At 40.9% G+C, this 15,140-nt stretch overlaps 1 protein-coding gene across 7 annotated transcripts in view; it reads right to left on the bottom strand.

Annotated features, from left to right (window-relative positions):
• Window positions 1–15,140, bottom strand: part of LEF1 (lymphoid enhancer binding factor 1) — a 128,560-nt gene that overhangs the window by 23,384 nt on the left and 90,036 nt on the right. For 5 of the 7 annotated variants that reach the window (XM_010590496.3, XM_003410390.4, XM_023548564.2 and 2 more), the window contains exons 5-9: window positions 14,733–14,823; window positions 12,882–12,965; window positions 10,108–10,230; window positions 8,642–8,804; window positions 2,632–2,739 (exon numbers count right to left, since the gene is read on the bottom strand). In XM_010590496.3, coding sequence (XP_010588798.1) covers window positions 2,632–2,739; window positions 8,642–8,804; window positions 10,108–10,230; window positions 12,882–12,965; window positions 14,733–14,823 — 569 coding nt within the window. The remainder of the gene's footprint in view (window positions 1–2,631; window positions 2,740–8,641; window positions 8,805–10,107; window positions 10,231–12,881; window positions 12,966–14,732; window positions 14,824–15,140) is intronic. The other 2 variants (XM_003410392.4, XM_003410391.4) reach the window with 1 other exon arrangement.

Raw genomic sequence — 15,140 nt, 5'->3', positions numbered from 1 at the left:
TGCACAAAAACTAACTCCAACTGGATCAAAGACCTAAACATAAAGACTAAAACGATAAAGATCATGGAAGAAAAAATAGGGACAACCCTAGGAGCCCTAATACAGGGCATAAACAGAATACAAAACATTACCAAAAATGATGAAGAGAAACCAGGTAACTGGGAGCTCCTAAAGATCAAACACCTATGCTCATCTAAAGACTTCACCAAAAGAGTAAAAAGACCACCTACAGACTGGGAAAGAATAGTCAGCTATGACATCTCAGACCAGCGCCTGATCTCTAAAATCTACATGATTCTGTCAAAACTCAACCACAAAAAGACAAACAACCCAATCAAGAAGTGGGCAAAGGCTATGAACACACATTTCACTAAAGAAGATATTCAGGCAGCCAACAGACACATGAGAAAATGCTCCCGATCATTAGCCATTAGAGAAATGCAAATTAAAACTACGATGAGATTTCATCTCACACCAACTAGACTGGCATTAATCCAAAAAACACAAAATAATAAATGTTGGAGAGGCTGCGGAGAGATTGGAACTCTCATACACTGCTGGTGGGATTGTAAAATGGTACAACCACTTTGGAAATCCATCTGGCGTTATCTTAAACAGTTAGAAATAGAACTACCATACAACCCAGAAATCCCACTCCTCGGAATATACCCTAGAGATACAAGAGCCTTCACACAAACAGATATATGCACACCCATGTTTATTGCAGCTCTGTTTACAATAGCAAAAAGCTGGAAGCAACCAAGATGTCCGTCAACGGATGAATGGGTAAATAAATTGTGGTATATTCACACAATGGAATACTACGCATCTATAAAGAACAGTGACGAATCTCTGAAACATTTCATAACGTGGAGGAATCTGGAAGGCATTATGCTGAGCGAAATAAGTCAGAGGCAAAAGGACAAATATTGTATAAGACCACTATTATAAGATCTTGAGAAATAGTAAAAACGGAGAAGAACACATACTTTTGTGGTTACAAAGGGGGGAGGGAGGGAAGGAGGGAGAGAGAGGGTTTCTTATTGATCAATCAGTAGATAAGAACTGCTTTGGGTGAAGGGAAAGACAACACTCAATACAAGGAAGGTCAGTCTAATTGGACTGGACTAAAAGCAAAGAGGTTTCTGGGATAAAATGAAAGCTTCAAAGGTCAGCGGAGCAGGGGCGGGGGTCTGGGGAACATGGTTTGAGGGGACTTCTAAGTCAATGGGCAAAACAATTCTATTATGAAAACATTCTGCATCCCACTTTGAAATGCGGCGTCTGGGGTCCTAAATGCTAACAAGCGGCCATCTAAGATGCATCAATTGGTCTCAACCCACCTGGAGCAAAGGCAAAGGAAGAACACCAAGGTCACACGACAACTAAGAACCCAAGAGACAGAAAGGGCCACATGAACCAGAGACCTACATTATCCTGAGACCAGAAGAACTACTTGGTGCCCGGCCACAATCGATGTCTGCCCTGTCAGGGAGCACAACAGACAACTCCTGAGGGAGCAGGAGACCAATGGGATACAGACCCCAAATTCTCATAAAAAGACCATACTTAATGGTATGACTGCGACTAGAGGAATCCCGGAGGCAATGCTCCCCAGACCTTCTGATGGCACAGGACAGGAACCATCCCCGAAGACAACTCATCAGGCATGAAGAGGACTGGTCAGCGGGGGGGAGAGAGATGCTGATGAAGAGTGAGCTAATTAAATCAGGTGGACACTGGAGAGTGTGTTGGCAACTCTTGACTGGAGGGGGGATGGGAAGATAGAGAGAGAGGGAAGACAGCAAAATTGGCACGAAACGAGAGACTGACAGGGCTGACTCAATAGGGGGAGAGCAAGTGGGAGAAGGGAGTAAGATGTATGTAAACTTACATGTGACAGGCTGATTGGAATGGTAAATGTTCACTTGAAGCTTAATAAAAATTAATTAAAAAAAATATATCATGGTATATTAGCATGGAATAAAAAAATTTTTTTTATCTACTTCTGATTAGTCTGTGGCAAAACACTGACTTGAATACACTGCTTGTGAGAACTGTAAAATATACAGTCCTTTTGGGAAAGTAATTTGACAGTATTTCTCAAGAGCCTTAACATATACCCTTTAATTCAACAATTCTGCTATGAATTCATCCTACAGAAATAACAGCCCTGAATACAGAAAGACGTTTGTTATGTACAGTTACATTCACTGCATGGTTATTTATAATTGTGAAAAAAAATAGAAAGTAACTTAAATGTCTAAGAGCAGGAAAAAATGGTTAGGTAAATTATGACATTCACTGAATGGAATATTGTGTTGCCACTAAAATGCCTATCTACAAACACTATGCCAGATAATAGGAAAGTAACCCAGTATGACAAAATGTGTATGTATGTACAGGCACATTTACATTTAAGTAAAAAATAAAAGCACATGCACAGAAAAAATATCTGGAAGGAAAAGTACCTCATTATTACTGATGGAAAATTTATTACAAAGTTCATTAACTTTCAAAAACAGTAAATAATATCCGCACCATATATATCCAAAAACATTTCCTTCCAGAGAGCAGTAGGGAAAGAGAATGAGTGAAAGCGGAGAGTGGTTGGTACACAGAGAGACTTACATAATTGTCTCTGGCAGACCAGCCTGGGTAAAGCTGCATATGGAGCTGTCTCTCCTTCCGCGCTAATTCATAATATTTAGCCTGCTCTTCACGGGAGAGGGCATGCCACTAAATCAAAAAAAAAAAGAAGAAAGAAAAAAAAAATCAAACGAAAGTAAACAAGATAGCAACAGTATTATATACCTCATGTTTCCAACACTGAAAAATGAAAATACTAAGCATTTAAACTTTGACTTATTTTTAAATGGCAGAAGACCAAGTGCTGCAGAATTCCAGTTGGAGTCTGGTGGCCGCAGTGAAATTCAAACTTTGGTTTCTCTATCCTGTTCTCCGGTATCACATGGAACACATCAAAGTCAATCAAAGTATCCAAAGTAAAATGATCTCTGTCATCTACCCTTGCTTTTTTCCAATATAAATTAAAAAGAACTTTCACTGGTGAACCTCAACACCCAACTTAGCCCTTTTTTCTTCGTTTGTAGCACATTCTGATATCTGAGCCCAACTACCACTTATTTACGCAAAATGTGATAATTTCCAGATGTCTTTTTTACACAGATACACCCTCTCCTCACATGGACACTCATAATGTCATATGAAGAGTCTGAAACCTTAAAAATAATAAGCTTGCATCATATGATCTTGTCTACAGAGCAAGACATCAAAAGTCAGTCTGTCTCAGTCTCTTCATCCTCCCCTCACACTTACATAAATGTTAACTGTCTACAGGAAAAACACCGAAAACACCGCATAGTCACGCGGCACACACTTTATAGCTGTGGTTTTGACCTTCCGTCTACAGAAAACAAGCAGCAGTGTCTAAGTTTATTTTGCCATCTACCACTTGAGATTTTTATATATAATTTGGATAATGTAACCACTGATATCCTTCAAATTCTTCACTGTCCCTTTACGGAACTGATATACTTACAGATATCATGTGTAGCAAAATAGCTTACATGGGAAATGTCTCCCTTTGGGGTCTTAAGAGGCTTGCATTTGCATACTGCTTTGCAGTGGTTAAGCGTTTCACTGCTGACCAAAAGGTGGGCAGTTCGAATCCATCAGTCGGTCCTTGGAAACCCTATGGGGCAGTTTTACTCTGTCCTATAGGGTTGCTATGAGTAGGACTTGATGGCAACGAGTGTTTTTTTTTTTTTGGCATGTGTTTGCACATTACTCACCCAGGCCCCCAGCAGACAGTTTTTAAGTCTGTTACCTACACCCCAAATGTCAGGATCTGCCAGCAGAATCATCCAGGGGGGACTGGCTGGGCTTGGGCGACCCACTGGCTCTGAGGCCATCCTTCACTCAAGGAGGCAGCAGCTGCAGGAGGAAGAGACAACCACCCCCACCCTAGCCAGCCCACCTCACCCGGAGGAGTCTCGCCACCCTCCACTCGGTGTGTTTCCAGCCAGGAGCCTCCTTGTGCCTACTCTCCCCAGCTCTGGGATGTGGAGCTTCCCTTTCTATTTCCTTTCCATCCAAGGCTAGGAGATCCTTTCCTATTCATGGCAACATGCGTTAGGTTTTAATCTCCCTATTTTAAAATATAATTAAAGAAAAAAAAAGTGTGAGTGGGCTGGGAAGGTAGGACGGGAAGAAGGGAAGGAGGTTGATCAAAGAGAAAAAAACCTCACAGAAGAGGCTATGTCTAGGTCCTCATCAACTTCGCCTCAGCCCCTTAACCTACGGCTGAGAAGTCATCCTTGAGAAAACAGGAACACCTGCTGCTCTTCTTTGCTAACAGAGCAAGAACCTGAACCACCTCAAGAGAAGCAGCGGGCCCCTTCCCTCGGCATCCCAGCCTCTGCTCCGGCCGCAGTGCACACGCTGCGGTGCCCACGGGCAAGGCAACAGATCCCATTTCCTGTGGGAGCCCCTGTAAAGCCAGGCCTCTGGTCGGAGAGGGTAGAGTATTTCCCTTTTAATTGCTTTCGGAGTGCTGACTGGAAAGTTAAAAAGCATGACACATAGCAGGACTTGCCCCGAGCGCCTAAAGGCAAATAGGTAATCTGCTTTTATTAAAAAAGAAGTTGCGGGGAGGGGAAGTGAGCAGGAAAAAAAGAAAAACCTGAAAAAATTACCTGAGACACAGTTCCCTGTACTAGCAGAGTAAACACAATTACACAAATGAGACACACGAACACAAGGCACGGGCTGGGGCAGCAGTGGGAATCTGTGGAAGCAGGAAAGAAAAGTACTTCTACTTCAGCAACTGACGGCTTTTCCGAATCTTGGACCCTGACCTAGAACTAGAGATATTCAGGCGGAAGAAGACACTACACAGCAGAAAAGAAAACCCCTGCCTCCTGCGAGAAAAGACTGATCATTAGGATTTACAGTTAGCTCTGGCGCTAAGGAACTGTGATTGGCAAGAGACTGTCTTTTCAACAAAAAAAGGAAACAGGAAAAGACGACAACAAGGATAGAAATCTTCCTTCAAAAAAATTTTTTGTTCATTCATTTGACAAGTAATATCTCCCTCCCTGGTGGCACAGTGGTTAAAGCACTCGGCTGCTAACTGAAAGGTCAGAGATTTGAACCCACCAGCCGCTCCCTGAGAGAAAGATGTGGCAGTCTGCTTCCGTAAAGATTACAGCCTTGGAAACTCTACGGGGCAGTTCTACTCTATCCTACAGGCTTGCCACGGGTCAGAATCAACAGCAGTGAGTATTCCCCGATTGCCACTGAGTCAATTCCAACTCACAGTGACCCTACAGAACAGAGTAGAACTGCCTCATAGAGTTTCCAAGGCTGTAATCTTTATAGAAGCAGACTGATCCCTCTCTACACAGCTCCTTATATTACTAAAATATATCTATAGAATTTTATATAATTTATGGTAGCTCTATAACTTGCTGAGAAAATCCAAAATCTTAAGTAAAATTTAACCTCCCAAAATACATAGGACGGTTTGGTCTAGCTGCTACCCAAACAACTAGGTATTTTTCAGCTAAAGTAGAAAATTCAGTTTGACGAAAAGACCCCAGTTAACAAAACTGAACAACATGCAAGGAGAAAAAAGCAGGGAGCAAACTATTTACTTGCATTTTCAGCTGCTTTTAGATCTTTCATATGTTTATAAACATACAATGGGTTTTGACTTATAAAATATTTCTAATGCACAAACTAGCTCACAAATAAAAACACTAAAACTGCAGATAAAATGATGGTACTGAAGCTTCACATTAAAAACAAAAATAATGTCTAGTACAGACTAGAGAGATGGCCTGTCTTCACAGGAATTTCTGAAACACAATTGAATAAAAGCCATTTTTAATCTCTTTTGCTTGCTGAAAAATTAAGAGTTAAATTTTTAAAAAATCAAATTTTGTTTTCAAGATTTCATCAAGTCGTAGGGGGAAATGTCTACTTTAGAAGAAACTTATACAGTTCCAAGATAAAAAAAACAATTATGAAAACAAATCTCCAATAAGTGGACTTCTGTTAACAGTCTAAAAAGTCAGAAAAAGAAAAAGCCTATTTTAAAATAAGACTTGTGTTATTATTATCATTTTTAATAGGGATTAAGAGAACTTTGGGTAACTCACTATGAATGAACATTTCTATTTTTTAAAGATACAGTTAAAATGAATAAAAGTCAAAAAATAAAATGTTCCAGGATGGATTTAGGATCCACTTTTAAGAATTCTAATTATCCCAATGTAGAACTTCATGATTTTAAAGCCAGGCACTTTAAAGAACCAGCAAGAACTGCCCTGCCAGAGGGAAATTATGAAAGGATTGAAAATCTGATCTTAATCAAAGATCTCAGAGACCTATAAATAGAAACAGGTGGCCAAATCAAAGACAGAAAGAGACCCCAAATGAGAACCATCCTTTAGGACACATGGTCCGATCTGGGGGTTGTTAAGGGAGCTGAGAAAGTAGCAACTGTTGGAAATGTGCCTTAAAAATCAGAAGCATCCCTCCATATCACTTACTCTCTTGAGCAGGAAGAGAATTCCCACTGAAGGGCCAGCGGTCCTTTAACTTAAAAAAAAAAAAAGGAAAAGCTAAGGGTTTTACACATGCTGGAATAAAAACGTCAACCCTTCTTTTCCTGATTTCTTCTTCTGAAGGGTCAGGGAAAATGATCATCAGCCTTTAAGCTTTTGAGGCAGGGCTCTTCAAAGATGATGGGACTCACTCATCTGCTACGATCTGGCTTGGGAAATAACTGTAATTATTGTTATTAACTGTTTAAGAATCCACAGGGAGATATAGCATTGCACACAGGACACCAAAAAAGCTATAATCTACCACCACACCCTACTGTTGAAACACTGGTGTCCTGCAGATTGGAAATGGCTGCATTTTTTTAGGCTTTCCAACAGGAATCGATAATGCAAGAAGGCCTGCTTCCCTCCTGTTTACACGGACGGGCAACCTCCTAAGTATTTTCTGTTATGAATATTCAAATTCATTAGGTTTCGAACCAACATGGCAAAAATCGTCAACAACAGCTAAAAGACGATCCTCTAGTTTCACGGATATTATTAGATCCCCCCGATCTAAATGCTCATTGGCATGATTTAAGAAGCTATCTGCACTTATGGAGCCCCCCGACGACACAAACAGTGAAACACTCAACTGCTGACCAAAATGTTTGAGGTTTGAGTCCACCCAGAGGCACCCTGAAAAAAAGGTCACAAAAGGTCAGAGCCATGAAAACCCTATGGAACACAGTTCTACTTTGCACACACGGGGTCACCATGACTCGGGATCAACTCAATGGCAACTGGTATTGCACATACATGAAAAACATCAACAAATTAAGATGAAGTATTTTCAAAATTTTGGAAGTAGAATTTAAATCAGAATAACTCAATTTCTTTTCTACTACTCTTTAGACACCTAACTAAAACAACTTCAACTCTGAGAAAAGTACCTGGAAAGACCATCTACACTTTTGGCTGGTGGTTGGATAAAGAAATCTTAACAGAGTCTAATTAAGTTGTAGCCTAGTGTTAGGAGCACAGTAGGTGCTCAGGAAAATATCTTAGCATCAGCGAAAGAAGAAATGAAAGAAAATGAGCACCCTGGCACATGTACACTTCAAGAATCAGAAACCAATATTTTTTAGAATAAAGCTTTCTCTGGCCCATATAAGCTCTTCCATTTAAAGGCTTCAGGGTGGAACAGATAGGTGTCTTAGACGGAGTGGCCACCTCCATTTGCCAGGGTTTATTCAGAAGCACTGCTGGTCCCCCAAAGCCTTTTCTGCAGCAACCTAAATGTGTTGTGTGCTTTCCTGCTTCAGAGTCTGTACACAGTTGCTCCATATGGGAAGGGTCCACTGGTTCCTACTGATCACTTGGCCAAGACCTACTCATCTCTCAGGTCTCAGTGTAAATTTTCTGAAAGGGGTCGTCGATGACCCCCAAATCTAAACGACACACCCCCTGCCATGCGTTCTCATAGACGTTTGCTCTTTACAGTCACTGCATTCATCTCAATTTTAATTATATATTTACTGGGTAATTCTTTGTCTAATATCTGTATCCTGTCACTAAACTTTAAGCTCCATGAAGTCAAGGGCCATATCTATTTTATTTGGCAATTACTACCTAATGTCTAGCATAATGCCTGACACATAAAAGACACTCAATAACTATGGGACAGAGTAGAACTGCCCCATAGGGTTTCCAAGGAGCAGCTGCTGGATTTAAACTGCTGACCTTTTCGTTAGCAGCCAAGCCCTTAACCACTGTGCCACCAGGGCTCCAATACTGGTTTAAAGGATGAGAACATTAAAAACGGTTGTCATTTACAGGAAGGCTCCTACGGCCAAGGTCAAGCTACGTTGTGTTTACAACTCATTATATCATGTAACCCTTCCCAGGGTTATTACCACTCTATCTTGTGCCCTTTGTTACTTCCTGTAGTGCCTGGTGGTTATACTGAAGTTTCCAATGACCACCTGATACATAATTAAATTTGTACAAATTTTAATGAAGCGTACCATGGTTACCATAACACTGGTATATACTGGTATACTACTTACCCTTCTGCCTAGGATCTGGTTGATAGCTGCACTTTCCTTTAGAGTACACTCAGCTACGACATTTGCTCTCATTTCTTTCATGTATAACATAAAAGCATTCAGAGGTTTCTTAATGTGAGGTCTTTTTGGCTCCTGCTCCTTTCTCTGTTCATGCTGAGGCTTCCTAAAAGGTGGTTGTGGTGGTGGTTGGGGGAGCGGGGGGAGGTACAGGGAATAAGAAAGAGACGGGAGGAGGAGAGAAGCAGAACACCTGTTTACATCACCAGTCGCACTCAGCAGACCCTTTGGGCTCCCTACAAGCCACCAGGATACGATCAACTTTGAAGGGCAATGCTTAGTTCATTTGATGAAATATCGAGATGCAAACAACCAAAACCAAAAGGGCTTTCTATTTACTCATTAACTTTTCTTGAATATGGATCCTTTGGTTTGAGAAAGTTACTGACAGCTCTAGGAGTGTTTAACACAAAATGGAAATGGGTTTGGGTTTGTTAAGACACTCCATCTGGGACCTTAAGGCTGAATTCCTTTGTCACTTCAGAAGATGCTGGACATATAGTTTAGATGATCATACCTCTTTCGGTTCTTAGAGGTTCTTAATTTTCCTGGGGTTAAGGACCCTTTAAGAAGCTAATGAAACTTTAGAACCTTTCCCCCAAACAAATGCATACTGGCTTTACATACATTTGCAGGGGTTTTATGGACTATCACATAACTGTCTTCCAACCCTCACCCTCCCATCTCAGGCCACAAACCCAAGATTAAGGAACTCAACTACTAATCTCTTCAGGGAATTTAGTCCTGCTGTGATAATCCTGGCCCAACAGGGAACCCTGGGCTTTGTCCCTTTCCCTTAAATTCTGTGCTTTTGAAGCCTCAAACCAGGGCAACTGCACTTCCAGAAGGAAATGCATTAAACCTCAAGTCTAAGTCTCTCAGGTACTAACAGGTGCTCCCCATCAACCTGAACCGAATTAAAACCTGGCAATAAAGGCTGAACGGCTCAAGATTATTCAAGCCTAGGCTGTGACACTTTGGTTCCTCCATATTGGTGAGGTTCCCGTGATCAAGCGTAAGGTCTGTGCTCCTTTCTAATCTCAGCATCAAAATCTGGGCAGTGAGAATCAAGCAGTGAAATATCCTCAGGGACAGAGCTTTCGAGGCACAACGATAGCTGATTTTCATAATAAAAATGATAGAGAAGGCCTGATGATAAAGACCAAACCAAAACAAAAATCAAACACAGTGCCATCGAGTCGATTCCGACTCAAAGCGACCCCATAGGACAGAGTAGAACTGCCCCATAGAGTTTCCAAGGAGTGCCTGGCGGATTCGAACTGCCAACCCTTTGGTTAGCAGCCGTAGCACTTAACCACTACGCCAGCAGGGTTTCCGATAAAGAAGGAACAGTGTTTAAACCCTCAGTTTCGTGAGGCATGTGCAGATGATACCAGGCAGATACTCACACGTGCATTAGGTCACTGTCAGTGTGGGGATGCTCCTGTTTGACCTGAGGCGTTACGATAGCTGGATGAGGGATGCCAGTTGTGTGGGGACCAGGAGGACCAGGAATCATATGATGGGAAAACCTAAAAGGAGGAAAGAAAAGAAAACAATAAGTACTAGTGGCTACTGTACCAAAAGTGGGACAGAATTTCAAAACAGCCTACTAACTGCTATTGGCAAAGGGTGGAAACACATCCTTTATATGCAGAAATGTTAACTGAATTATAATTGGCTGATGATTTTTTTTTTACTTTCTGTTATCAGGTGGACAATATTTATAATTATTTCCTGTATAACAGAGCTTTTTTCAATCTAGTAGTAGAAATTCGACATTTTTCCTGAGAAGGCTCAAGGCCACAGAATAAAAAAAAGGTGGGGGGTGGGGGAATCACTTTTCTTGCAAAGCAGTTTTCAAATGAGTTCCAATAAAAACAGTCATTGAATATATAACACTTTATTAACGAAATCTTAAGTTTATGATTTTTAACTGGAACCTAAAGACAACAGACAACACACTTAAAAATCTCTGCTTCCATTCACAAGCAAACCATCACATTAAGAGTTTTCTCGTATTGTTAGCTTCTTCATTAATGTTGCTGTTGCATGTTGTCAAGAAGTCGATTCCAACTCATACAAATCTGTAGGACAGAGCAGAACTGCTCTATAGGATTTCCTAGGCTCCTGGTGGTGGAGCAGTTAAGTGCTATGGCTGCTAACCAAGAGGTCGGCAATTCGAATCCACCATGCACTCCTTGGAAACTCTATAGGGCAGTTCTACTCTGTCCTATGGGGTTGCTATGAGTCAGAATCGACTCAATGGAGGTGGGAATCTTTCCTGGGGAAAACACTGGTGGCGTAGTGGTTAAGAGCTATGGCTGCTAACCAAAAGGTCGGCAGTTCAGATCCACCAGGCACTCCCGGGGAACCCTATGGGGCAGTTCTACTCTGTCCTGTAGGGTCACTACGAGTCGGAATCGACTTGATGGCAACTGATTTTTTTTTTTTTTTAATCTTTACTGGAGAACACAGCCAGGTCTTTTCTCCTGCAGAGCAGCTGGTGGGTTTGAATTGCTGACCTTTTGGTTAACAGCTGAGTGCTTAACCATTGTACCACCAGGGCTCCTTTAGGAGGAAATAATAAAGTAAGGCAAAGAGATTTTTTTCAGTCCCCCACTTAGTTATGTTTCCATTAATATCATCCAAAATGATGTTCTATACAGAAAGAAAGTAATGTCTGAGAGATCTAGCCTTATGAAAAACTGATAACAGAATTGAAGGGAAGGATTTAGGTACACGGAAGGATACAATTCTGCATCAAGGTATAAACCACACACAATAAAGACAGCTACTTTTTCCCAAGTATGCTTGTAGAACACGAAAATAATCTTAAAATATCCACCACCAGCCAACACAAAGAAGGGAAACTGCCATGCAAGAAAAATAATATCAATATAGTACTTTCAAGGAGCATTTCAGGTAAATTTGGATATGCTTTAGAAATTTTTGCTTTTCAAACTGTCTTAAAGTGAACTTTCATTCAATAATAACATTCTTGGTCTTTCATCATAGCCTATATAATTAATTCCTTCATCTGAGAAGGAGAGGTGAGATTCTGCTTGAATATGCAATATTTTAGAGAAAATTTTTAAATAATTCGGGAAACCTGGTAAAAATACAAACATCTAATCAAATAACAACGCTTTGCTAAGTATACTATTTTCAAGAATGCATGATGCTGATCATTTGTCTGTGAGAAACTCCTGTCATCAGAGAGCTTTCACAATATTAAAAATAAGTATAAAATACATATTACGGGGTAGGATATTAATTTCGCCACCCTCTCAACAGCCAGATTGACAATTCATTAAACAAAGAGTATATTTTTTAAGGCTGTTAATTCACCACGGAAACTGCCGAGTTTCATACCTATGTAAAAAAGTAAAGATTCACAACCAGTTAATAACCCAACAGCTTGCCTTCTGGCACAGTAATGCTAGCTCCCTTGAAAAAGGCACACTGAACACACAGATGATACACCACACGTGTGTGTACATTAAGCACAGGGCACAGAAGCCATCCTTTCCAGAAGCAAAGCATTACACAGAGCAGCCTCAAGTGTGGCATGGCAGGCCTCACAGAGCTTCGCTTGCACTAATGTGTCCACACAGGGCCTGATTCACACACTAGGACCCACACCCCTTTTGGCCTGACAGCTTGTGAGCACTGATCTTTCTCTTCTGACAGTCTTGGTCCAGGAAGGCTCTAGATTACTCTATTACCTGGGGGCATTATTCAATCACCTTGGCAATACACAAATACAGTCCTCAAAGGAAGCAAATTACAGAACTCAGAGCAAACCCATATTTATCCCCCCCATCCCACTTTGCCCCATCCCCAATATGTTTTGAATCAATCCAGCTCTTCTTATAATGCCCACTTTCGGGACATTTCACATCCCACAGTCAAATGGCAAAGAATGCTTTTGAAGGCAGCGTTTCTCAGTGGGGTAAGTCGAGCTCACTGGTGGGCATGGCTGGTCCCGTGAGGCACAGCGTTGGGCTCCTACCCGGGAACCTCTATGACCCCTAGTGTGGGAGCCAGGCGCACTGCACAGACAGACACGAGGTTGAGGTATGCACCCTCCTAGCCGACCGAGAGGCAAGCAGAGGCACACAAGATGCAAGCGCGGGAAGAGCAACTTGTCCTCCAGTGCCCCGTTTCCACCTCCACCTACCTGGACATGGAAGTGTCGACAGACAGTGAGGATGGGTAGGGTTGCCTGAATCCACCCGTGATGGGATATACAGGCTGACCTTGCCTGAGGTCACAGAAGAAAGGAACCCATCAATGACAAAACACCAGTTACCAACCAGCAATGAGAGGGTGATGCGGGAAGAGGGAGATATTCAAATAGAATCTATGGGCATAGTACGACCACAGAATTTCTTCAATTGTGTAACTGTTTCCCTTCCTTATCCTCAACCCAATCAATGCATCATTTGCCTTAAAGAAAATCCCCCGCCCTCAACTTTAAAGGCAAACCAGTCTATGTATTATTTGCCTTTTATCCCCTCTTCTCTCCCAGCCCCATTAATGCCTAGCACAATGCTTCGAATAAAGTAGGCACTTTGTATTAAACATAATGAAACCCTGAGAATGGTGAATATTCCTTTCAGAGAAGAAGCCTGATGAATTCTTTATCAGAACCTTAGAGAATTTCAGGGAAGGGAAGAAAGAAGGACATGAAAATTTTTATTTATATTAAAATGAACAGAAGTTTAAAGAACACTGCACTTTCCCTCCTCATATGCCCATGTCCGAGTCAAGCAGTACAAGACCAGTTCACTGGAATTCTTTCCTCTCCTCCTTGAGAATTCCATCTTTCTCTCTATTGTTTCCACATCTCACGTTTCCTTTATACTGCTTTTATTTCCAGCTGCCATTGGTGCAACTCGACACAGGATTATTGCCCCTAAGTAGCTAAGTTCAGACAGAATAATTGATCTAGGTTTGAAGGTATATGCATAATCAATCAAATTCAAACAGAATTACTGACTGCGAGATTTAGTGCTAGAGAAAGAGAGAGAAAGAGAGAAAGAGAGAGACAGGGAGACAGAAAGAAAGAAAGCTGGATTTGCCATGGCAGGATGGCCATTCCTTGCTGAAGAAGCGGCATAATGTGAGGATATAAAGGTAGGGAGATTGGGGCAAGGGCAGAGGCTGTGGGCTGGAGGACCAGATAGAAAATGGAGAAAAGCATTTGTTGAAGTTGAAGTACTGTTTTCCACAGTGAGAAGTGGGGATGGGAGCAATGGAGGGGGATGGGAGTGGGAGGAGGGAAAGCGGTGTGCTAATAAAAAAATGATAAAAATAGGCCACATTATATAGAATTATTCTTTCTTCCCCAAATTTTCCTTTCTTTACCTTTAGAATTTAAAAAATTTAAAGGCAGCAGTAAGAACTTTTTTTTTTTAGAAATAAACAACAAAATAAACTCACATTTTAAATAATTAATAATAAAAATAAATAAATCCAAACAAATTTGAGTTCTGAAAAAGAAAGCCCAAATATGAGTTTTTCATTTCTGAACTCGAACTGGATATTCACATTCTTAAACTCGAAATGATGCTTTTGTATTTTGAATTCCTCTCTAGTTAGTTCTTGTCATTTTTCTCACTTGCCTATTTATAAGAAAAGGTGGATATTCATTGTGTCTAAGTGTATGTTCCAAAATTATAAGTTGTTCATAAAAGACTAGAAAAAGAAAAACCACAGTGAGCTCTAACTTTATACAGGCAAAGCAAATGCCCAAAGCCACAAATTGAATCCATAAAACTATAAGCTTCAAAGCAAACTCTACACAGTCATTTTCTACACATATTAGCAAACTGATTCAATCCATTTCAGTCTGTAATTTTTTTTAATCATTTAAATTGAAAGGAAATAAAGTTGGCACCCTGCTTGCCGATGTGAAATTTCTTCAACACCACAAGTGGTTACTGTCTATAAAGCTAATTTCCACAAACGGAAAAGTGGAATAAGATGTGTTCAAATGCCTGACTGAAAGTTGCAGGAAGGATCTTACCAGCCAAGAGGTGGGGTAATCTGCCCAACGCCACCCGGAGACAGGGGATAAAAGGTGGGGATATCAGGAGCCGGAGGATGTCTGGGCATCCCTGTTAAAACAAAAACAAAAACAACAAACAGAGAGATACAGTGTTCAGATTCACAGGACGGTTGACCATAGAACAATAGAAAAGCAATAAAGTGCTTTCTGCCATTAATAGTTCAGGTCTAGAATGAAACAATATTTAGTCATTGAATCCATTAACAGGAGTCAGATTGTTAGTTTTTCTCAAGATTCCAACATCTGAGAAAACAGGTCTTTGGATTGTATACCTTGAGGAACTCCCGAAAAAGTAAATACACTTCCAGTAAAAAAAAACACCAAAGTAGACTTTTATTTATTTTGCCTCCATTATTTCACTTGGGT

Source organism: Loxodonta africana, chromosome 5 (assembly GCF_030014295.1).
Source record: "Loxodonta africana isolate mLoxAfr1 chromosome 5, mLoxAfr1.hap2, whole genome shotgun sequence".
Lineage (NCBI taxonomy): Eukaryota > Metazoa > Chordata > Mammalia > Proboscidea > Elephantidae > Loxodonta > Loxodonta africana.
The sequence above is the reverse complement of the archived record's forward strand: the minus strand, read 5'-3'. Positions and strand labels throughout refer to the sequence as shown.